The sequence below is a fragment of the Musa acuminata genome, chromosome BXJ2-4 (genome assembly GCF_036884655.1).
Source record: "Musa acuminata AAA Group cultivar baxijiao chromosome BXJ2-4, Cavendish_Baxijiao_AAA, whole genome shotgun sequence".
Taxonomy (NCBI): domain Eukaryota; kingdom Viridiplantae; phylum Streptophyta; class Magnoliopsida; order Zingiberales; family Musaceae; genus Musa; species Musa acuminata.
The window spans coordinates 15,440,998-15,466,075 of NC_088341.1; the positions used below are offsets into that span (position 1 = coordinate 15,440,998).

The 25,078-nt window shown below is 37.7% G+C and overlaps 1 protein-coding gene across 3 annotated transcripts; it reads right to left on the bottom strand.

The window, feature by feature from the left end:
* Window positions 1-1,254: 1,254 nt before the first annotated feature.
* Window positions 1,255-24,055, bottom strand: LOC135581412 (7-hydroxymethyl chlorophyll a reductase, chloroplastic-like). Of its 3 annotated transcripts, XR_010486023.1 has the most exons (21): window positions 23,921-24,055; window positions 23,757-23,847; window positions 23,573-23,657; window positions 21,518-21,626; window positions 20,949-21,033; window positions 20,814-20,855; window positions 20,577-20,655; window positions 20,181-20,232; window positions 20,019-20,081; window positions 19,700-19,797; window positions 19,471-19,506; window positions 19,318-19,379; window positions 18,266-18,293; window positions 17,774-17,853; window positions 17,370-17,439; window positions 17,210-17,267; window positions 16,961-17,022; window positions 16,779-16,873; window positions 16,601-16,705; window positions 2,140-2,264; window positions 1,339-1,557 (listed from the first exon to the last, which is right to left on the bottom strand). XR_010486023.1 is itself a non-coding variant. In XM_065104062.1 (20 exons), exons 1-19 carry the CDS (start codon window positions 23,991-23,993, stop codon window positions 16,612-16,614), a joined length of 1,359 nt encoding a protein of 452 aa, XP_064960134.1. In that variant the 5' UTR covers window positions 23,994-24,055; the 3' UTR covers window positions 1,255-1,557; window positions 16,601-16,611. The 3 variants fall into 3 exon arrangements, 2 of the variants coding, with proteins under 2 accessions (XP_064960134.1, XP_064960133.1); XM_065104062.1 differs by lacking the exon at window positions 2,140-2,264 and having other exon boundaries at window positions 1,255-1,557; window positions 16,601-16,702; XM_065104061.1 differs by lacking the exon at window positions 2,140-2,264.
* Between the last annotated feature and the right edge of the window lie 1,023 nt (window positions 24,056-25,078).

Here is a 25,078-nt window from a genome sequence, read left to right on the forward strand (position 1 = left end):
AGTTCTTCTCCCTCTTTTCTTCCAAGTTCTGATCTTTAAAGAGAGGAGAGAAAATTCTGTAAGGGTTGTCTCCTAAGCCCGTCAAAAGGAGTGAAACTGTAAAAGGGTGGTTGGCCTTCGCCTATTGAAGGAAGGCCTCTAGTTGACGTCGGTGACCTCGTCGGTGGAGGAAGCCAAAAGTGGAGTAGGTCAAGATTGACCGAACCACTCTAAATCTCGATTTGCATTTACTTTGAGCATCTTATCCTTACTGCAAATCTCCTCAAAAGCTTACTGCTTTCTACGCATATACGATCGAGTTTCAAGCTTTGCACTTTCCGAATCGGCGTTTAGGCGTAAATCAGTTTTATCGTACGATCATCATATTTTAGTTTGCGTTTACGTTTTGATTTCAATCATAACTACAAACTGCCTTTATATCCTTACTTTAACTACATCTCGCTTAATCAAGTGATTTATGAATCAGCATTTAGACGTAAATCAGTTTTTTCGTAAGAATATCATATTTCAGTTTGCGCCTACTAACTGATTTGAACCATAACTGCAAACTGCATTTATATCTTTGCTGCATCTCCTTTAATCAAAAGTTAAAGTGATTTACGAATAAGGCTTTCTTACCGAAATCACTTTTATCGAACGAACGTAGTTTTTTTAATCGTAGAAGGTTTTCCGCTGCATCAATTCACCCCCCCCCCCCCTCTTAGTGCTCTTGATCCTAACAGGTGGCGATGCCACTGCCTGACCATTCAAGTGCTGGGCGGTGCTACCACCCAGTCCAACGGTACCACCGCCCGATCCTCGGGTTCTGGGCGGTGCCACCGCCCGGTCAGGTGATTCCATCGCCCGACCCTACATGTCATTAGATGGGCTTCAAATCTAGCCCAAACCAAGTAATATCGGGCCCAATTAGTCCCTAACTAGGATATAGGATTATCCATTAATCCTAACCCTAATTACATGCAAACTATGCAACTAAAAACATAGTCCTAAGTAAGTTTTTAACCGACAAACGTCGAGTCTCCTTCTAGCGAGCTTTCTAGCGATCTTCCGGCGGACTTCCGATACACCCTCTGTCACGCCCCTCAAATAATATCGATGATTTTAAAAGATTCATCACAAACCAATCCAGGATCCAAGCTAACATTTGAGGACACTGAAAAACATTCTATCAAATTCACATATATAAAACCTGTGCAGTTTATAATCATATATCACATCACTCGATAATTCACATTTATGACAACCCAAGCCAACTTAACAAACATGAATAACATTTATAAATCTACAAGCTAAGTAATTTATACAATCAGAACTCCAACCATTTATCACAAGTTCATATCGTCGTAAATTAGACTTGACATTTCGAAATTCCAAATAAGAGAGATCGTCTAACACTTTTACAAGGTATATCCATTTTGGTTCATCGACAACATTTCATTAGATACAAAATATGCTTATACAACAATAACATAATAACCAACAAGAGTTGCCTATAATTCTGAATAGCTCTCCACTGCCTCAGCCCAATTCAAACATCTCAAATAGTGACAAGCTGACCTGAAAGATTTATATAACAACGGAGTGAGCTAAAAACAACTCAGCAAGTAACAAAGCATATTCAGAACAAAAGGAACGGTTTCAAACAAGTAAGTTATCATAATGCAAGACAGAATACAAGAATTCTCAAGGATACCATCTCATTAGATACAAAATCATATGTGTCATGTCATTCAAAACCTATTCGATTCATAACAGATGGAGCATAGAATAATTGGAGTATATCAATAGCATACGAGATGTTCCAGAGTATATCAATTGCAAATAGGACATTTCAGAACATATCAGTTCATAGCAAATGGAGCATAGAGTAATTGGAGCATATCAATAGCGTACGAGATATGCCGAAGCATATCAATGGCAAATAGGATATTTCCGAACATATCAGTTCATAGCAAATGGAGCACAAAGTAATTGGAGCATACCAATAGCGTATAAAATGTTCTGGATCATATCAATGACAAATGGAACATTTCGGAACATATCAATGGTATGTGAAGCATTTTGAAGTATATCAATGGCATAGGAAATATTTTGGAGCATATCAATACAAAATACGAAACAGAAGCTCAGACGTCGTACCCTAGCATAGTGCATGTGAGGTTTAACTCAATGGTGGCTCCACGCCGTGATGAGTTCTCGACTCCATCCACGGGTAGCTCTTTCCTACTCAAGCCCTCTCACCCTGCCCAAGTGCTAGGTCGGCTCTGAATTTCATATCAAACAGATAGATGGTGAAGTGGGATTCTAAACATAATATGGTCCATCCATTTCTGAATGACCACCAAACATAATCTAGAGCATCGCGGGCTCTAAGCACATACCCTTTACCATTTCTGGCAAAGGTCCAAATAATCCCACAAACACCAGAGTACAAAAGGGTATTGTGAACAATAAATTGGGACATATCGGAAGCACATGCGGAACAATGAAATGTACATGTGCCTTTATGAGTCATTATGATGCAAACATAATCCTTTACAAATGTATTCAGATTTGAAAGGAAATGAAAGTAAGAGTATACAAGGATTCCAAGCAATCACATATAGCTCAATTCAAATAAGAATGTTAGATGAAATCAATTTCCAAAGGAATGAAACCAGAATATGTGAAATCGACCAAAGCTCGATTTCTGACAAAATTCAAGAGGCACATTGAACAAATGATTCAAACTATCAATCATGCTCCAATATACTGAATAAAGCTATCAAAAGAAATGTTTATGAGTCTATATTTCGATCAAATAAGTTTTGTCTAAATCAAAGGTCAATACATGAAGTTATAATCATAACAAGGTAGAAAGGTCATAATCTCAAAAGTTGCACAGATTCGGATCGATATGCCTAAACAAGAGATATATCAAATGCAAGGCTAGAACAATTCAAAGTTCCTCATATTCAAATCAAATGTAGAGATAAAATTACAGTAAGGAAAGATCAGGACATTCGCAATAGGAAAGATTAGAATGATTGCAATAGGAAGGATCGGAACACTTGCAATAGGAAAAATAAGAACACTTGCACAAGGAAGATCATAATACTTGCAATAAGAAAAATTAGAACAATTACAGGAGAAACGATCGGGAAACTTGCCTTTTGAAGGTTTTGATCCAAAGATTCGAAGGTATACGCTCGAATCCTTTTTCTACTTTTCCTCCGTCCCCTCCTTGTTTCGTTTTATGCACTCATTTTCTTTCTTTCTTCACAACTACACCACGTGTCAAACATCGAGGCACAGTCACCTGCTCTCTCTTACTCTCATTCCTTCTTTTTCTTTCCCAAATGCAGCTGCCACAGCCACCACCGCTGCCGCTGCCACAGTCGCAGCCCCTTCCATCGCACTACCTTCCTTCCTCCCGTCTCTCGTTCCTACTTTTTCTTTCCCAAACACAGCTGCCACAGACACAACCGCCACCACCGCAGTCGTAATCACGGCCACAGCCCCCTTTTTTTTCCCTTTCCTTTCTTTCTCTTTCCCAAAAGCAGCTATTGCAGCCACCACCGCTGCCGTAGCTACCACAGCCGTAGTCGCAGCCACGGCCGCAGCCACCACAGCCGCAGCCTCTTCTTCCTCCCCTGCTCTGTTTCCTCTCCTTCCATCCAGCTGCAGCTGCCTCCCCTTCTCCTCTTCCTCTCTTCTTCCCTTTTCCTTTCTCTTCTTCTTCCTTTCCTTCTCTTCTTTCCCAGCTGCACTGCTGCAGTCGCAGCCTCAGACACGGCCGCAGCCTCTTCTTCCTCCCTTGCTCATCTTCCTCTCCTTCTTCTCTTCCAACTGTAGTTGCCATCGCCGCAGCCGCAGCCCCTTCTTCCCCTTCTCTTCTTCCTCTCCTTCCTTTCTTCTTCTTCTCTTCTTCCTCACCTTCTCTTCCTCTCCTTCTCTTCCAGTTGCAGTTGCCACCGCCGCAACCGCAGCTCCTCCTTTCCCTTCTCTTCCTTCTTCTCCTCTTCTTCTTCCCTCCTCATCCCCGGCATCACACACACCCTCTCCTCTGTTTCCTCTACAGGAAACAGAGGTATCACAACCTCTTCTCCTGCTTCCTCTTCTTCTTCTCTTCCTCTTCCTCTTCTTCTCCTCTTCGAATGCCCTACACCTCTCCTCTGTTTCCACCTGTAGGAAACAGAGGTGCTACAGCCCTAGCTGCTGCCACCTCACGCTCCTCTCCCTCTTCCCTCTCTTTTCCCTCTTCTTCTCCTTCTTCCTTCTCCTACCTTTCTTCTTCTTCTCTTCTTCCTCACCTTCTCTTCCAGCCGCAGCTGCCACCGCCGTAGCCGCAGCTCCTCCTTTCCCTTCTCTTCTTCTCCTCTTCTTCTTCCCTCCTCCTCCCCGGCGTCACACACACCCTCTCCTCTGTTTCCTCTGCAGGAAACAAAGGTATCACAACCTCTTCTTCTTCTCTTCCTCTTCTTCTTCTTCTCCTCTTCGAACGCCCCACACCTCTCCTCTGTTTCCACCTGCAGGAAACAGAGGTGCTGCAGCCCTAGCTGCTGCCACCTCTCGCTCCTCTCCCTCTTCCCTCTCTTTTCCCTCTTCTTCTCCTTCTTCCTTCTCCTACCTTTCTTCTTCTTCTCTTCTTCCTCACCTTCTCTTCCTCTCCTTCTCTTCCTCTCCTTCTCTTCCAGCCGCAGCTGCCACCGCCGCAGCCGCAGCTCCTCCTTTCCCTTCTCTTCTTCTCTTCTTCTTCCCTCCTCCTCCCCGACGTCACACACACCCTCTCCTCTATTTCCTCTACAGGAAACAGAGGTATCACAACCTCTTCTTCTTCTCTTCCTCTTCTTCTTCTTCTCCTCTTCGAACGCCCCACACCTCTCCTCTGTTTCCACCTGCAGGAAACAGAGATGCTGCAGCCCTAGCTGCTGCCACCTCTCGCTCCTCTCCCACTTCCCTCTCTTTTTCTTCTTCTTCTATTCTTCTCTTCTCCCTCTTCTTCCTCCTCTCTTCTTTTCCCTCTTCTTCTTCTTTTCTTCTTCTCCTCTTCTTCCTTTCTCCTCCCCAACGCCCCACAGCTCCTCGCTACAGCCCTTGCCGTAGCCACCTCCTCTTTTCTTCTTCTTCTTCTTCTTCTTCTTCTTCTTCTTCTTCTTCCTCTCTTCTTTTCCCTCTTCTTCTTCTTTTCTTCTCCCTCTACTTCTCTTCTTCTTCTCCCCACGCCCCACAGCTCCTCTCTCTGTTTCGAGAACAGAGAACGTGGGAGGCGATGGGATAAAACCGAAATTTTTGATTTTCTTTATTTTTTTCTTTTTGCAACTTAATAGTTTAGTCCTTGAAATTTCTATATTTACATATGGGTCCTCCAATTTACATATAAATCTTTATTAATAAATTTTCAAAAGTGAGGGATATTACACCCTCATATTTCTTTCAGCGGACTCCTAGCAGGCTCCCGATCTTGTGGTGAGTTCAACGAGTAGCCGAGCCTTCTCGGTGATCTCCACGAACCTTCGATGATCTCTTCAGCGGACTTCCGAAAACTCCAACAAGTCCCTGATTTCTTTTCGGTTGGTTCCGGTAGCATCTCCGACAAATCTTCGAACTCTCGAACACCCATCGAACTTGACTCCGGTAGACTTGCTTTATGTCTTCAAGCTACCGTAGTTAATCCTGCACATGTAAAACAAAAGTTCGATCTAGACAATTACTCCTATGCAGTTAATCAAGTTGTCCGGCATGTCATTGGTCCCTCGATGCTTCATCTGATTCTTCGGCGCATTATCCTCTCTTACGGCCTATTGCCCAATCGACCAGTTAACTCTGCAACTCCGACATCCTTGGCGCAATACCCACTCTTCTTGGCCCGATGCCCGAATCCATGGCCCGAAGCCTTCTGTCAATACGTTGAATGATCTAATGGCCCGACATCCAATCTTCTGACATGTTCCTCCGGTACAACATGATTTTCTTGCTTTAATTGTCTCATCCTGAACGAAGCACCCTGCGTCACTCAAAACACAAATTAAATCATAAACACATATCAAGTAGTTTCATCATCAAAATACGAGATTCAACAATCTCCCCCTTTTTGATGATGACAACCACTTAATGACGGAATTAACCTTAACTCCCGGAGTTTAAACAAACTCCCCCTATCAATATGTCATATTGATAGAACCTTAAATTCAAGCCAAATTCAAGTCATTGCAAATATTTATTATGAATATTTGCAATACGTCATCATGCATAACATGATCATACTTCTCCCCATTTGTCATCAACAAAAAGGAGAAGATATAAAGTTCAATACATTACATAAAAAAATATAGTGTTAAATTTTATCATCATGCAATAGAGCAATTAAAGATGTGAAAGTTTAGCATGTTTGCTTTTCTTGAGATAGCAACTGTTTGCTTCTCTTTAGACTAGAAGCTAGCAATTTTTATGATATGCAAGTTTTGCTACATGCAAGCTAGCAAAAAATTTCGAAAGCAAATGCAAGATAGCTTTCTTGTGTATCATGATTCTTGCTTCCTATTGCAATATGCAAGTTGCAAGTTTTTAAAATGTCCAAGTTCAACACATTGCATAATTAATATAATCTCCTAGTTTTATCATCATACAATTTTGCTATTATCATCGATATGCAAGGTAGTATGATAGTAATTACTACAACATATAAGCTAGTAAATTTTACAACACTTTTAGAACATGCAAGCTAGCAGTTTTGAGATGTTCAAGAAAGCATCCCTTGCTTCTTTACAACATCAAACATTATTAAGTATACAATCGTCATGCATGACACTTATATTATTTCATATAAGCATGCGTATTTCATTTATGTCAAATCAAAACATGCATCATTTTTTTTTTTAAATCAAAAAAGTCACTTTTAATATCATGAAAATTGATAATCCATAAATCATAAAAATCATTATGCATTATTTCGAAAGAAAACTCATTAAGCAAGATCATTCTGCGTTACTTCAAATCAAACATGATTTCATTTATTTTTAAAATATTTATCATGATAGGACATACAAGACAAAGAAATCATTAAACATAAAGCATATTCATCAATCATTGTTTCATTGAGCATAAGGTATTTTTAACCAAAATAATTTTGTTATTTGTTATAGTCATGCATTTTTCTTTTTAGATTAATCTATCTTTTTATGCTTAGTTTTCAATACAAAAGTCATGCATCATCATTAAGCATGATGTTAAACTTCTTAATATTTTTATTAAGATATCAAGCATGGTTTCAATCAAAATCGAAAATCATCAAGATACATATTTTTTCTTCTTAAGGAAAATATACATATGATTATTAGATTTAAATCTAACGTTTTATTCTATAAACATAAAACATGTAATTTTCAATAAAAATAATTATTCAAAAAAAAGAAAATGCATCACGAAAAACATCAAGTAATTTCAAAATGAATTAAGGGGGTTTCGATTATCTCATTGATGAAAGCCGTCAAGGCAAAGTTTGCCACCTTGTCTTTCTTGATTTTCTCCTCGTCTTCGGAGGAGCTCAATTCATCCCAATTTTTGTTCTTCTTACGTTCAAAGCAAGTAGTTCCGTTCTTTTTTTTTTTTTTAATTTTTGTTTCATTTGTAGTTAAAGTTCACCATCACTTGAGCTTATGTTTGAGTGGTCTTCATGTGTTCTATGTCCCAAATCCTTCCTGTCCTTTGGAAGGTTGTTCTTGAGTTTTCTTTTTGTCACATTGTTCATTTCGTAGGTCATTAAAGACCCAATAAATTCTTCAAGAGAAAATGTTTTAAGGTCCTTGGCCTCTTGAATGGCCATAACTTTTGGATCCCAACTTTTAGGAAATGATCTTAAGATTTTATTTACAAGTTCAAAGTTAGAAAAATCTTTACCAAGAGCTTTGAGTCCATTGATGACATTCGTAAAATGGGTGTACATGTCTCCGATGGACTCACTTGGTTTCATTCAGAAAAAGTTCGTAAGAGTGCACAAGAATGTTGATTTTGGACTCTTTTACTCGGTTAGTGCCTTCATGAGTGACCTCAAGAGTTCTCCAAATATCAAAAGCCGAATCACAAATCGAAACACAATTAAATTCATTTTTGTCAAGTGCATAATATAAGGCATTCATAGCCTTTGCATTTAGAGAAAACATCTTCTTCTCCAAATCATTCCAATGGTTCATTAGAAGAGAAGACATTTCAAATCTATTTTCGACTATATGTGTCATAAATTCAAATCCAAAGAAAGTAAGAAAACTCTCATTCGAGTTTTCCAATAAATGTAGTCCATCACATTGAAAAAGGGAGGACGAATGAGAGAGTAACCCTCTTGAAGGCCGAAAAGAGCCATTTCTGATGAAAATCTTCAACTTAGCAACCATATATCCCGATAGCTAAAGAGTTATGATACATATGGAATGCAAATTAACCCTCTCTAACGAATTGAAACAAGATGGATCATTCAAGATTGAAGTTAGGAAAACTATTCAAATCACATAATCAATGAAAATTTGATAAAGTAATTAGAATAGCACTTTGATTCTCTTAAAACGCCACAAACTAAGAAGCTTGATAAGTTGAAAGGAAAACAAATATTTTTGGGTTTTGAATGCTACAAACAGAAATGCTTGATAAGTTCCAAAAACACTCACCGTTGTTGTAAGTTGAATACACATCTCAATTTTTGGATTCTTACAAAGAGAGTCAGCCTTGTTTATATAGTACAAAGGCCAAGTACAAAGGGAATGAATCCATTAAATATATTAAATGACATTCATATTCCTAATGCATGAATATAGATTACTCATGAATCTACATTGAATTGATTTGAATAATTATTCATGAATAAGCTCACAATTCCTAATATGGTCCAATATGGCTGAATGACCTTTATTCTTCAAAGATGGCTAAAAATTCATCCTTCTCTCAAGGTTGAACTTTCTCTTCATGATGTTGACTTATTTGAATCAGGTTGATTATTTTAGGCTCTTCTTATATCCATAGAACCTTTACCAAGTTTTGACTAGCTTGCTCCTTCCAAATGCCTTCTAATAAACAAGTTAAGGCTTCTTTCATCCTTTTAGTTTTTGCTCTTGTTATTGGTCCTCGATGAATAGTTAAAGGGTATTTGGCAAAATTATAATCAACTTGATCATTCATATCAATTTCTACTTGGGTGTTAAACCAAAGTAAAAAATCGTGGCTCTGATACCAATTGTTAGGATCGGAGCGGCACAAAGAGTCGAGGGGGTGAATTAGTGCAGCGGATTAAAACTTGTAAGTTTGAAAACGAATTCGTAAATGCAAGGATATTTCAATTCGACAGTAACTTGAGTAAAGTGAGAAGATGAAAACAAAAGCTTGCTGCAGTGTAAATAACAATTTCAGAAAGGTAAGTACTCACACATTCAAGGAACACACTAATTTAAAGTGGTTCGGTCAAATGACCTATATCCACTTACGAAGCCTTCTTCGATGAGGCTCCCAACTTCCACTAGCAAATCACTTTAAAGGGAAAGGACAAATACCACTCTTACAACGTTTTACAAGTGGTTCACACTCTTACAAATTTTCAAAGAAAAAAAAGGAGGTGAACACTCAAGCAATTGAAAACAAGACTTGCTAAAGACTTTGCTAAGGCTTTTTTTCTCAATCTATTGCTTCTCAAAAAGTTGTATTCTCTGTTGAGAATTGAGGGGTATTTATAGACCCCAAAAGGATTTAAATTTGAGCTTCAAATTTGAATTCTCTTGGGTTCCCGAAGCTGGCGGTGCCACCGCCTGTTAATATCACATTGACCGTTTACTGGCGGTGCCATCGCCTGTGGGTGGCGGTGCCACCGCCCGACAATTCTGGTGCTGGGCGATGCTACCACCCAGTCCAGCGGTACCACCCCCCGATCCTCGGGTTATGGGCGGTGCCACCACCCAGTCCGGCGGTACCACCACCCGATCCGACGGTTCCACCGCCCGACCGTACGAGTCATTAGATGGGCTTCAAATCTAGCCCAAACCAAGTAATATCGGGCCTAGTTGGCCCCTAACTAGGATATAAGATTATCCCTTAATCCTAACCCTAATTACATACAAACTACGTAACTAAAAACATAGTCCTAAGCAAGTTTTTAACCGGCAAATGTCGAGTCTCCTTCCGGCGATCTTCCATCGGACTTCTGATACACCCTCGAATTTCTTCTGATGGACTCCCAGTAGGCTCCCGATCTTGTGGTGAGTTCAGCGAGTAGCCGAGCCTTCCCGGTGATCTCCGCGAACCTCCGACGATCTCTTCGGCAGACTTCCGAAAACTCCGACAAGTCCCCGATTTCTTCTCGGTTGGTTCCGGCAGCATCTCTGACGAATCTTCGGACTCTCGAACACCCATCGAACTTGACTCTGGTAGACTTTCTTTATGTCTTCAAGCTATCGTAGTTAATCCTGCACATGTAAAGCAGAAGATCGATCTAGACAATTACTCCTAAGCAATTAATCAAGTTGTCTGGCATGTCATTGGTCTCTCAATGCTTCGTCCGATTCTTCGGCGCATCGTCCTCTCTTGCGGCCTATTGCCCAATCGGCCAGTTGACTCCGCAACTCTGATATCCTTGGCGCAATACCCGCTCTTCTTGGCCCGAAGCCTTCTATCGATACGTCGACCGATCCACCGGCCCGACGTCCAATCTTCTGACATGTTCCTCCGGCACAACATGATTTTCCTGCTTTAATTGTCTCATCCTGAACGAAGCATCCTGCGTCACTCAAAACGCAGATTAAATCATAAACACATATCAAGTGGTTTCATCATCAAAATACGAGATTCAATAGTATCGACAGAAGGCTTCGGGCTGTGGATTCGGGCATTGGGCCAAGAAGAGCGGACATTACGCCAAGGATATCGGAGTTACGGAGTCAACTGGTCGATTGGGCAATAGGCCGCAAGAGAGGACGATGCGCCGAAGAATCGGACAAAGCGTCGAGGGACCAATGACATGCCGGACAACTTGATTAATACTTAGTATTAATTTTATAGATCGAAGTTTGTTTTACATGTGCAAGATTAACTACGATAGCAAGACATGAAGCAAAATGAAGTCCCGAAGTCAAGATCGAGATCACGTTGGGTGTTCAAGAGTTTGTCGGAAGTTCTGCGGGAACCAGCCGAGAAGTCACGGAGCTTGCCAGAGAAGCTCGTCGGAACTCGCCAAGAAGATCGTTATGAAGTCCAGGAGCTTACAGGAGTCCGCCGGAACATTACCGAGAGTTCGTCAGAGGTTCGTCGGAAGATCGCTGGAAGCTCGCCGGAAGAATTGACATAGGGATTTGTTTAGCTTAGAATATGTCTTAGGAATCGTAGTTAGCACGTAATTGGGATTGGATTTGGGCCAACCCAATTAGGGGCCAGCTAGGCCTATGTAAGAACTGTGTTAGGCCCAATAAGAAGCCCAAATAGTGCCCCAAGAAGACTCACCGTCGTGGCACAGTCTTTGAGACTGTGTCAGGCGGTGGTACCGCTAGTCTGGGTGGTTGTACCACCCCTAGCAGGGTGCCAGGTGGTGGTATCGCCCAACACAGCCTCCCTAGTGGTGGTACCGCCAGACCTGGGCGGGGCAGTGAGCCAGACTGACACTGGGCGGTGGTACCGCCCGTGCCAGAGGAACCCGGGATGAGATGTTTTTAGGCTCCAAGTTTGAATCAACTTGAAGCCTATAAATACCCCTCTCATCCTTGGCTGAAGAACACAAGTATTGAGAGCAAAAAAGTATAGAAACGCTGTTGCAATCTTGTGTGAGCTCCTCTCATAGTTCTAAGTGTTAGAATAGTTTAAGAGAGGAGTGAGTGGGGTGTAAGGGTTATCTTCTAAACCCGGTAAACGAAGAATTGAGTTGTAAAAGGGTGTTGGCCTTCGCCTATTGAAAGAAGGCCTCTAGTGGATGCTGGTGGCCTCGACGGAAGAGGAATCAGAGGAGTGGATGTAGGTCACGATTGACCGAACCACTATAAATAGCTGTCTTCTCTAGTTTGCATTTATTCTTACTATTACCTTACTACAAACCTCTTCAATAGCTTACCGCCTTCAATACTTTTCCGTACACTTTCAATCTAAGTATATTTTCGGAATCGACTTTTACGTCGTAAACACTTTTATCATACAAAACATTTTTGAAGACGTGGTATTATCCGCTGCACTAATTTACCCCGATCCTAATAATCCTAATCGAAGTATCCTGCGTCACTCAAAACGCAGATTAAAACATAAACACATATCGATTAGTTTTATCATCAAAATCCAAGATTCAATAATCTCCCCCTTTTTGATGATGACAACCAACCGACGATGGAGTTAACCTTAACTCCCGGAGTTTAACCTAACTCCCGGAGTTTAACCAAACTCCCCCTATCAATATGCTTTATTGATAGAAACTCTTGGATTCAAAAATTTATGAAACATGTCATGATAAAATCCTGACATATAATCAATCAATAAACTTCTCCCTCTTTGTCATCAACAAAAAGGAGAAGTTCCAACTCTCATGGGTTTAGAGATATCTAAGTTTAAATCGTTGCATGAAAAACATAATATCAAGTTTTATCATCATGCAATTTGAAAGCTAGCAAATTTAAGGATGTTCAAGAAAGCAACTCTTGCTTCTTGAAATATGCAAGTTGCAAGCTAGCAAATTTTTGCTTCCTTTGCAATGTTTGAGCTAGCAATTTTGCTTCCGTTGCAAAGTGCAAGTTAGCATGTTTTGCATCTTGAGATAGGCTAGATAGCACTTTTGGTATGTAAATTTATAGTATGCAAGCTATCAAATTTTATAAATAAATGGTTAACAAAATTTTACATCTTTTGAGATGTGCAAGATGGACTATTTTGCCTCTTTTTGAAATGTGTAACTTGGCAAACATTGCTTCTCTTGAGATTTGCAAGATAGGACTTCTCGCTTCCTTTTTTAGATTAGCAAGCTAGCAAGTTTGCATCTTTTCGAATTGTGCAAGCTAGCAAATTTTCTTTCTAGCATGTTTTGCTCCCCCTATGTCATTGTCAAAAAGAAGGGAAGACCCTTTATTTCATACATTCAAATTATGACAAAGGTAAGGTAACAAAAGATGAAAAAATCAAGATGTGAATATCAAAACAATTTTTCATCATGAATATTTTATCATTGCATGCATCATTATCATAAGTTAAAGTATTATATGCATAATTTCAAATTATCATGTATATAGAATATAAAATCATCATTACATACATGATTCCAAATCATCATTTATTTCACATCATGATGGTACCAATTTTGTCAAATTACATCCTGTCATGCATAATCGAAACTTCTTATTTGTATACATCAAAACAAATTAATGAATATTTCATGTATTCATATCATCACATAAGGAATATCAAGAAGAATTATTGGGTGATGAGATAAATATTTCATAAATACAAGGAATTGCATAAAAATCATATCATGAAATATTTGAACAAGTGAATACGAAAATGCATGATTTCTTTTGAAAAAACCTCCTCATAAATAATCAAAAGAAAATCTTAGGAGATCGATTAACGAAAAAATCTTGATTCATAATAAAGTTTCATATATTGAATACCGAGAAATCAAGATGATAATTCAAAAAAAAACATATCACAAGTTATATTAAAGAGAAAAATCATCATTCATTTTCAATTCATTCAATTTGTCAAATCAACATTTCTTGGGTATGCATGATATCAAAACATGGTTTCAAATATTCAACATATAACATGCATAAATTCAAAAATCGAAAGGAGAATGGAAGAATTCAAAGGTACAAAGATTTCAATATTCTCATAAACAAATGAAGGATCAAGTCATGAATCCAAAATTCCATGAATCATTTTGACAAATCTCCTTTTAGATAAAAAGATCATCAAAGAAAATCTCATGTTATTCCAAGAAATCAAGATCATGATTTTGATAAAACTAATTTCAAAATCATTTTTATGGTTCACAAAATTCATAACATAAGTAGATTCATGATTTCATTGATAACATATTTTCCCTTTTTTAAGTGATACATTTTAAGTGATTGATTTCATATAAGCATGCTCAAGTTTTTCGTATGAAAACCATATATATATACACATCATATGTATATATACATATCAGACTAACTAGGTAGTAATCAATTAAACTCTTTAATTAATTTAGATTAACTTTTAATCAATTGGACTTGGATTAACCCTTAATCTAATTTGGCAAACCTTGGCAGAACCATGGCACAAGGCGCCACTAGCGACTAGGAAACCTTGGCCGTCAAGGTTCCCCTTATAGCCAAGAAACCCGAGCCACCAAGGTTGCCTTCGGCCAAGTAGCCCTCGTCCAAGGCTATAGGGCAGTTGTTGCCGTCCTGTTTTGTCATATCTTATGTCAAGAAATTTTTAAATGACTAAACACTTCCTACGCCACAAACTACGCTGTTCTAATGTCAATTCGACGAAAACATAACTAGTTTACGAGAAACCGATTCAACACAACATGTAATCAATAATCGATCATCGCACGAGCAACCTGGCTTTGATACCACTATTGAGAAACCTTAGATAGCATCACATGCACAGTGAAAAGTAAAAACAAAAACTGGTTTCTCAAAACAATTTTATCGAATCATCGTGCGATGAACGAGAGCGTAAAACTCAAAGCGACAAAAACCGTGTAAGGGGTGTGAGACGTTCTCACCTAGGGGAACTCGCATATCCCTTAATATCACTGATCCTAGACTATGGATGAAAGAGCTCTCGCAAACTCCTCTCTAGCAAATGATCCACACGATGGACGTAGCAACAACGCACCTCCTCGCACATCATGTTCTTTCCTTGTGATCGCGCACCACCACGCAACAGCACACAAGGAGGGATCGATCCCTTTTGTTGTCCTCTTGGCACCGAAGAGGGGCAATCGATTGGAGGAATAAGGGGGAAGGAGATGAGGAGGGTGGCTAAAGGGGTCCAGCCTATGACCCTTAAAGTCTCAACTCCTATTTATAGAGAGCCTCCTTTAACTAATCCCAATGGATCCTACCTTAACGGGTATTGGATCTTCATCCAATTACTATGGCTTAATAGATATTAGATCCTCATCCAAGAACCAATCTAAGCTCTATCGGGTCTCTCCCAATGATCCATTAAAATAGGGGCTTATCAGATATCTCATATCAAATCCTCTATTCGTCGCATTGTTCACTATAAGTGTATGATCCTCTAGGCCTAATATCGAATTGGTCGTGAGTTGCACTTGTCAGAACTCTTTTTGACTCAATGAATTATTACCCTCATAATAATTCGTTGAACTCATCGACTATGGACATACTATGCCACTAGGCCATAATCCCCAAATGGTACAAAGGATCTAATATACTAGACTTGTTTGCCCTTAATTATCGTATATACATAGTTTATCATCCATCTAATATCCTAGATATCATATACCTTGTATAGTACTATCAAGCCCAAATAAAATCTATCCGAGTCTCACTCTAATCAAAGTCTCTCAAAGAACTCCTGCTCTCTCAATTTGAATCTCACGCTTATCGAAGTCATCATGATCCGATTGACCCTAATCAGGGATTTGCTTAAGTGAGAACATACGAGATATTCCTTTTATGATACTAATGGTGGATAATCCTCTATTAACACCTAATTGCCCATGTAAAGTTGATTATCATTCTTAATGATCGTCTATACTATATTTGGAACTTCCAAACCAATAAGTCTAATATTAAATAATGGAGTACTCAAATAAGGCATCTTTGATATCTCAAATCTAAGAACTAAATAAACAAATGAGACTAAGATTATAGAATCGTCGTATGACGATGAGGTATCATTAATTATCCAACATTTTTAAGCGGATCATTTAGCGAACTCATTTTTTAATAAGCACTTACATTAACTATGAGACTAGTTGTCTCTATCATATTAACAAGTATATAGCACACTAATATGTTTGATTATCTCGATATCACTCTTTAATAATCTATGATCGAAAATATTTAAGATCTATATTTAAAGATGAATTGATCTCGTTATCATGATTTCATCATGATCCAATTTTCATTGCATAGATCCAAGGATATCATAATATATTTATCATCCAATATAAAATAAAAAATATGGTTCATTTGTTATAGTAAACTTGTAGAATAAAGTTTTTATCAAGTAAGCCAATGGAACCTCATGTTTATTCCATGTATTATCTCACGACATTCAAATAGTTGAGAAGTTTTATATTGCATAATTATGCAATACTTGTATATAGAGGGAGCAAATTTTCTAAACACTAATCACATGTACTGTACAATTTTGTTTAATTTAAAACAAAAAAAAACAAACATAAGATTTGATATACCATTTTAGAGATATAATTGGACAGCAAGTTCAATTATATGTTTTAACTTAATGTTGAGAATACACTGAACGGAAAATTCTTGGACATCATCTAAAAACACAATATAATGCAAATGCATGCAGCACACAACCATGACATATAGTTTAAAACCTCGACAAAACACTACTGATCAAGAAGACTAGCACAGACGACTGTACAGATTCTTAATCATGCTTTATATTATGCAGAAATTACCATCCATGGGATCAATCTTGTGAAAGCATCTCATAAATTTGTCCATCATCATTATAGCTTTCAACAATTTTCTTGGCGTATGAGGGAATGTGCCTTTCAGCTCTGCTAGAATTGAGATAATGTATATATAAGTAATGGTTACCTCATGCATTGTGGTGGCAATATAACGAGTTTATACCTTTGTTTTCCCCACTGTCGATGAACATACAAGTAGTTCCTTATTGTGTGGTAATCCAACGAGTAGCGACCAAATTCCAAACCTTTTGGGCCAATCTGAATCAGAACAAGTGTACATATGAGCTTTGAAGTGTATATAATTCGGATCAGCATATGACTGTCACACAGCAAAGCCACACTCACCAAGTTGAGCATAAATGTTATGATATTTCCAATGAATTTGGGAGCTGGCTCAGGACCTTTCCCTTTAAAAGTATCAGAATTGAAATGGATGTTAGTGATTTACATTTTAGTTCTCCTGGAGATCCACAAAATATCACATAATTTGGAACTCTAAAATAGGATAAGAACACATCAACATGGACGTTCTCAATTTACCATTTCTAGTCATAAGGAGGCATAATGGCTAACAAACACTGAGCAACAACATACCAGATTTTGCTTTGTCATCAGCTTTAACTGTCTCCATAACAAATGGTTTTCGGTTACCCTGAAACAAATATTCAAAATTGGGGGAAAAAATATCAGCTTGATTTACTGTAGTTTCGTAGATTAATTTTTCTGATATTTGAAAAGAGCCAGCCAGGCATACACTGCTTGTTGTTGGAGTAATCTCTAAAAGTTTCTCCACCAGTTTTAGCATCTCCCTTCCACGTTCATTCCTGTCATGGAAGCTCCAAACAGTTAGTTGGTAAAGACATTTTGCAGTAGCTAAGTATTTGGCAATCCACAATTATATCCAACATCTTTGACAGACAGAAAAGAGGGGAAAAAAAGGACTATGGAAGCCACCCAGTTGGCAGAATAAAACTTTGAACTAGGATACAACCTTACCAACAACTATTACTTATAAAGCTTGTTTTAGAATTTTCAATTTCCATCAGCAAATGATTCCAAAATTGTACCGAATAAGCAAATCAGAAGTTTGCTATTTACACACTTTTGATTATTAACGATGCTGCTTTTGACAATGCATATGTACTTTTTCTACATTACCTAACAGTAATATATTGTGGATGTTCAGTCATGCTTATTCCGGCATACTTTGGCACACCCATATAGCCCACCACTAAGTCCTGCAATGATTCATCAATTTCATGCCAAAGAAATGGTAAATGTAGTGTCAGAAGTTTCTTCACATATAGCTGACAGATGAAAGTATAAGATGAAATTGAGACTAAAAAAAATTTATTGAAGATATAGCAAGAAACCATTACTAATAAACTAAATCCATAGAGAAAAAAAAAATAAAACTAGATCCAACATGGTCACCGCCTACTAGAACCAGCATATGATTCTATGTATAGAAATAATTTCCTTGAATGAAAATTTAGTGATCATGACGAATTGAAAGAAAGTCCACAATGCAAACACTGAAAGAACTCGACAAGGTGCAATCCAAAATTTTTATCATATCAGACACTGAATAATTTCTTACAGGGAAATTTAGAATGTAAATATTTTCCAAACAAGAAAAACCAAACTTACCGCTAATGCATTTGTGTAGTCAAAGCAGCTGCAGAACATACAGGTAAACAATTAGCAAGATTCTTTAATTATGCTGCAAAAGCACAAAGATATGTACAAGTAGGCAATGCATGTTCACTTCATGGTTAATGAAACAAGTCTACAAATGAAATCATTCATCCTAACATGCAGGCTCAAGCAAGTCGAACAAATGGAACTAACCTACTATTTGTAACAATATCATAGAGTAAAACCAGTTAAAAATAAGCATATCATTCAGAACATGTTGAGCATTTGGCAGAAACTAGGCTCTATATGAAATTAAGAATTTTTCTCGATAACACAACATTCAGAAAATTACAAAAATCAAGGCTTCTCAAAAGTAGAATTTTTATTTTTCATAATAATAAAACTTTTTCCAAGAAAAAAAAAACAGAGAGTATGTATTCAAGTACACTATTCAACTATGGTTGTGACTGACCCATTTAAACAAGTCACTAACCATCTCCACTTAGTGCAAGACAAGATGCTTTGTATAAGAATATTTTTGCTCTTAACTTGCCCACTCCCTATAGGATTCTGCTCTTACTAGATAATGGGTTACCTTCACATTTACCACTTGTATAATATCTCAGTATTGAGCCTCAAGGGCAAGCTTAGCACCATAGTTAGGTTGCTCTAAGAGAACCTATTGGTCGAGCACCATACAGGTTACTCTCACGAAACACTGGATTCCTTGTATACTGGACCACACTTGTTTTAGTATAACTAGAGCTTATTTTTCAGAAAATTAGATGATATACACACCAAGAGCACCACTAGGAAGTGTCACCGACATGCACACGGTGTCCCTCAAACTACCTTAAATAACTCATATATTCAGTGGTGCTGGAACTTGCTTGTCTTTGGTTCCATAAAGTGATTGGTTAATTCTAACTAATTCAGAATTTCAAAGTAATGCAATGTTCTATACCTCTACAAGAATCTAGAACCTCCAATTCGAGCAAACTCTAAAGTTATCACAATTACATTAATTAGCAGAATGCCACAAAGAGAGGAAAGAAATGACGTACCTGTAGCAGGACGGTGCAATAACATCGACCAGTTCATTTGCTGGCAGGGAAAAGTAAGGCACCTGTTTTAAAGGAAGATTTAAATGCTAGTATATAAATAGCACAACCATTGAAATTATATGGTCAGGCTACCTCAAAGAAATAGCATTTTACCTCTTCAATATGGCCATCCAAATGCTTTAGGTGAACCTGATAAAACACTAGGTTATGTAATATATAATAAGATTGTGACTAGAAAGTTAATTTGCCTACAGGTTGTTAATACTATTTTCCTGATGACACATCATAATAAAAAAATTACTAATGCAAGCTACGAGGTATAGGAAAACTTCTTTCTTGTTGCTATTCTAGAAGGCACAATTGCTGAAAAAGAATAAGAAACCTTGTAATCTTGCATGAATTCATAATGCAGGACTGTCTCTGGCTCACTACTTGCTGCATTGAGGAATTTTTCTAGGCCTTCCCGAGTTCCATTATCCACTATGAATAAACAAAAATGAAATCAAAATTTTGAACTATTACATAACTGCACAGCCCTAAATTTGTTCCATATAAAAAAAATCTGCAGATGGAAAATGCAGGAGCTAAGTATCATGGACACTAGGTAGTGAGTTTTATCAAAACTGACATTTTAACCCAAAAAAGAGCATGCATCATAAGAAACAAACAAAAATTTAAAGATACAGGAAACTGCCAAATACCACAATTGGTGCCAAGAACATAAAGCTTGTCCAAGCTAAGGTATTTTTCAACAGATCTTAATGCTGCATCAAGAAATCAGTCAGCATCTCAATATTAGTGAGTTATAACAAAGCATGAACTACAAGTATTAAATCAAAACCTAAATAGAAAAAAATATATACCTTGCACTTGACAACCTACTCCACAGAAAAGAAGGCGTTTTACTCCTGCAGCCTGTTACAAATTAAAAAACATAAAAAATGGTTTAGAACTACCATATCAAAAGTTTGTAATAATGGTATTTAAGTGAAATTATGCAATTATTGTTTAAAATCAGATCTGATTTTTGGATATATATGTGAAATGATGTATATTCAGAAAAGGTAAGGATGATCACATAAGGGAAAGCTTCATTTAATTGTATTAAATACATCTTTATTAAACGACATTCTGAACCCTAGGCTTTTTTAATAAAGCATATCTGAATTCAGTCAGGGTGAAGTAGAAAAAGTGTTAGATGAGATAACCACATAAGAAAAACATATTTCCTCAGGGTAATAAAGAGAGAAATACATCACCTCCACTAGGGCAAGGGTATCAAGGTTAGGAGATAATGTCGGCTTGACACCTTTTGCTGCATAAACTTCATCAGGGGTCCTGCCAAAAAGAAGTTCCATCAATTAACTACTTTTATAGAAACCAATCAGGAAACTACAATCTCCTAAGAGAGGTCCATAAGTTTATATCTCTAACAACAAAAAGAAAAGATCGAGAATGCAATAGATTCAACCGAACGTGATGCTTAAAATTCATACCTGGCTAAAATTGGCCTCGGAGTAAGCCTGTCGTCTGGATCACTGCAGCATTTGAAGGAGTTTTAATCTCAGTCCACTAAACACATCCTAAATGAATAGCTATTCTTTGGCATGAACACAATTTTATGCAACTACCTTTGCACACAAATGACAGCATCTACCATATTTGCTTTAAGCATTTCTACAGCAATTGTTGTCACAATCCCCGTCCATTGAGCTCCTAAAGATAAAATGATGAAACAAATTTGTATTCTGGAGAATTAATTAGGGTGCATACAAACAAATATGGACCCTTCAAGTGTGGAGAAAAAAGGAGTCACTACAGTTATATACTCACATTACAACCTGAAGGCAACTAGATGTAAATTATCAGAAACCAGTATCATTCTTTCAAAATATTGAGTTAACTGAGAGATCACCAGATAATTTTACTTTTTATGTTCCTAGCATGAAGTACAATAGCAACTAATATCAAACCAATAAAGAGCAGATTTAGTCTAATCAATAACCAAGTCAAATAAGTATATATAGAAACAGTTAGTCATTATGAATATTAACATGTCACTTGTGTGAAATGGAACTGCAGAATTATGCAAATGACAAGTTGAATTAGCATGATAGTAGGATATATGTAATAAAAGATATGATAAGAAGAAAACACTGCTTTGTTATATCTACTAGAAATACTGGACATGCAACAGTACCTTCTACAGGTTTTATCTTCTTAGCATACAATAATTGCTCATGAACACCAAAGTAGATCTCATCAAATTCCACTGTTCTGGCTCGTCCATGTACTGTTGGTTCCAAAACCTGATGCAGGAAACCTTTATTCATAAAATTAGTCCACAGTGCATCAGAAATCTGAGCAATGATGCACTTTAATCACTACAATCATGTTTATTTTTGTCTCTTGTCCAATATGTATTCTGATAAAAAGGAAGGTCAACCAATGATTCAGACACCACAAATTTCTCGAGATAATATCACTATTCAATTATAAGCCAGTTTTAGCAAAATAAAATGGAAAAAAAATAAAGCTACAATTGAAGAGGAGCATATCATCCAAAATCCATCTCTTTGAGGCCTCCAGCCCCTTAACACTGCTCATAAACAAAAGCGATGCAGGAAAAAGAATCTGTATATTCGTATTAAAGGTATCTTATGTTTTTACACAAAATTATAAACTGAAAATATGTGTCAATGTCAATCTTTTTTCCCAAAAATATTCTCAACAAATACCTCACTAAACATTTATGCTCCAAGAATATAATTTAATGAGAGTGGTGATCCTATATAAGCAGCAAGTTTCTTTTTTCAATTTACAAATCACATCAATCAGCTTAGTGATGAAAATTTTGAGGAATATCAACCAATTCTAGCAAATTCCTGCTTCATTTTATACTTCATTCAGAGTATTGAATGACATTATTACACATCTACAGCTATTTCAACATGATCTATGAACTCCGGTCATTGTTTAGGAGATGACTATTGAAGAATCAGGCTTGATCAGCTAGTTGAGACATAGTGCATCAGCAAATCCAATTAAGTTTCATTTCTTCATACCTTATCAAACTGACAAATTATCATCAGAAAATCTATTTAAGATTCCTTTCTTCAGACCTTTAACAGATTGAAAAATTACAAGAAAATATGACCAAGAAAAACAGATAGATGGAAACATAAATTGAATCTCTTTTGATGCATTAGAAGCTAAAAAGTATCTCCATGGAGTTTACAGTTCCTCTCTTTGTAAAATTTATTAAAAGGAAAACTAAAAAATATTTCCTTCCAGATGGAAATGCTTGTGAGAAGAAAATAAATACTCTCTTAAGTTCATGAAGAGAACTATTTCATCAGTTGGGTTCTATCTAATTTCTCAACTTTGCTCTTGGCTCAGAATACTCACTTGCAAGCCCCAAAACAAACTTGTCATAGCAAACTCAAAGACTGTATATGATAAACTAAGGCTTCCACCTGCTACAGTGGTAGCAAGCATTTCCAAACCAGCAAACAAGGCAACTTTCAATCATGATTATACGAGCGACGTCACTATGCTAGAAGTCAAATCACTCAAATATTTGAATAACCGGATCCAGTAATAAGCAAACCCAAGTTTTGCATGTATAAAGACAAAATGAAAACAAGAGATACTGAAACCAATAACAACCAAATCACACAAGACATTCACATTGTTCATCCGCATGTGGGTTATGTCCAAGGACACAGAAGACATCAAAATTCAGTAACAAAAACATAAGATTACAAGGTTGGAATACCTTTCCTTATAACAACGAGCAAGCAACACTAGAGGGGACAGCTCCATTGCCGCCAAACCCTCCACAATGGTGAAATCACACCTATGGATTACTGTAGATGCATGATCTCTTAGAGTAGCATCCGAGTAAGGGATCGACCTAAATCCTTCTTATTGAGAATGTGAACATCTGAACCTGACTCTCCTATGGGAAGTTTTGTGCATTCACAAAATACCGCTTAACACTAGGTAGAATTTATGTTGATGGATAATGGAGATTTTGGTATCATGAAAACAAAATTAAAAGCAGAACATGGAAATTACTAATAATTATTGAATTCTTGCAGCCCTCTAACCACAGAATCTAATTGAAACTCCTTCGATGGAGACACGATCATCCGAAGTGGGGAAATAAGCCAAGAATATTTATCCCCAACAACGAACTGCTAATTTTGAGGTCATTCAAAGCGGTGGAAGAGGAAAAATGGAAGCCGATCACCTCAATCCTGGACATGCCGTCGCCTAAGAACGCACACGCATCCTTCACATGGGCAATGTAGTAGGTATCGCAGAGCCCGCAACGGCTGCCCAAATCGACATCAACGACGGATAGAACCCGATCAAGAAATGAAATCGATTACGAGGCAGTAAAGAGAACTGAAGAGAGAAGAGGGAAGAGAGACCTGCAGTGGTCTTTCGCGGGGTACACGCCGCCGGGACGAATGGGTTTGGAGCGCTTCCGCCAGTCGTCCCTCAGCTTGGAGGTCTCTTTCTCTGTATCAAAAGATCGATCGTAAGAATAGTCGAGAGAAGGCAAAGAAGAAGAAGGGATCAATTGGAGTAGTACCTGCTGGTGAGGAGGAGGAGCAAGCGACGGAGAAAGGACGGGTGAAGGAGGAGGAGCAACACGCCGCGGCCATGGCTGAACGCGGGAGAGGGATCGAAAGCCGACCCCGTACGCTATCTTCTACACCAAAGGCAGCAACGTGTGGCTACAAATAGTTCGAGAAAACTTTGAACTCCGCTTGCTCAACGGAGCGGATGATGTTGATCGAACCCGTTAACCCGACCCGAAAAGTCGGGGCGCTACAAATCTGTCGACTGCGCTTCCAGCTTCGTTTGCTCGACGGAGCGGAAGATGTTGATCGAGCCCGATAACCCGACCCGAAATGGCCGAATCTTTTAACATTTTCTTGAAATACTTTCAATTACTACAAATTAATAATTTCATGTTATATCAATCATTATCTACTGTAATATAGAACAGAATAAATGAGTTACCAAAAGAAACATTCTCCATATTTGACACATTTACGTTGAGATTTTAAGATATTTTTATGATTCACATATATCGTGCAAATATGTGATTTTAAGATATTTTTATGAATATATAAGATGATTTTCTAAAAACCTTTTCTTTTTATGAATATATAAGATGATATTTTTATGTTTTTTTTCTTTTATGGTGCCCTTATTTTTCTACAGTAATGCATCTCATCATCCTCACCCTTGGCTTCGTTAATCGATATTGTCATGCTCTCACCCTTGTCTATTGCTTGGGAGTACATATAGTCTATGTTGATAGCATGTTATCATGGATAAATTTGTACAAAAAATGTTCAATATAATGCTTGTATATGTTTGTATCTTTCAATTTAGTTAATATTTTGCATAGCAAGTAGAGGACTTGTATAGGTTTGACAGTCTTATTTTAGTTGGCTTTTGTGATTTTTTTCGTCTTGTAAATACAGGTTGTATATAGTCGTCATGTAGAGACAAAACTATCCAAAAATATATCATCAATATAGCCATTTTGAGGATTTTCTAGCTCCACAGAATAATATAGAGTGTTAGCTAGTACAACACCATGGGGCAGCTAGCACATAGCTAGATAGGCCTTGGGGTTATTGTCTAAGGTTAGTTTGTTGTTTTATTTTGTAACAGTGTCATGTGGGCACTTTTAGGGATTTTTGACTACAATAAACCACCTTAGACCCTTTGTCGC

Bases quoted from the DNA above. Each gene is read 5' to 3' on its own strand.
- LOC135581412 (XM_065104061.1), bottom strand. From the start codon at position 23,993: ATGGCCGCGGCGTGTTGCTCCTCCTCCTTCACCCGTCCTTTCTCCGTC. The intron at 19,380-19,470 runs GTAAAATGCTAT...CCTTTAAAACAG, and splicing joins TGGATGGCCATATTGAAGAG to GTGCCTTACTTTTCCCTGCC. The intron at 17,023-17,209 runs GTATGTTGTTGC...ATACTTTTAAAG, and splicing joins TGATGACAAAGCAAAATCTG to GGAAAGGTCCTGAGCCAGCT.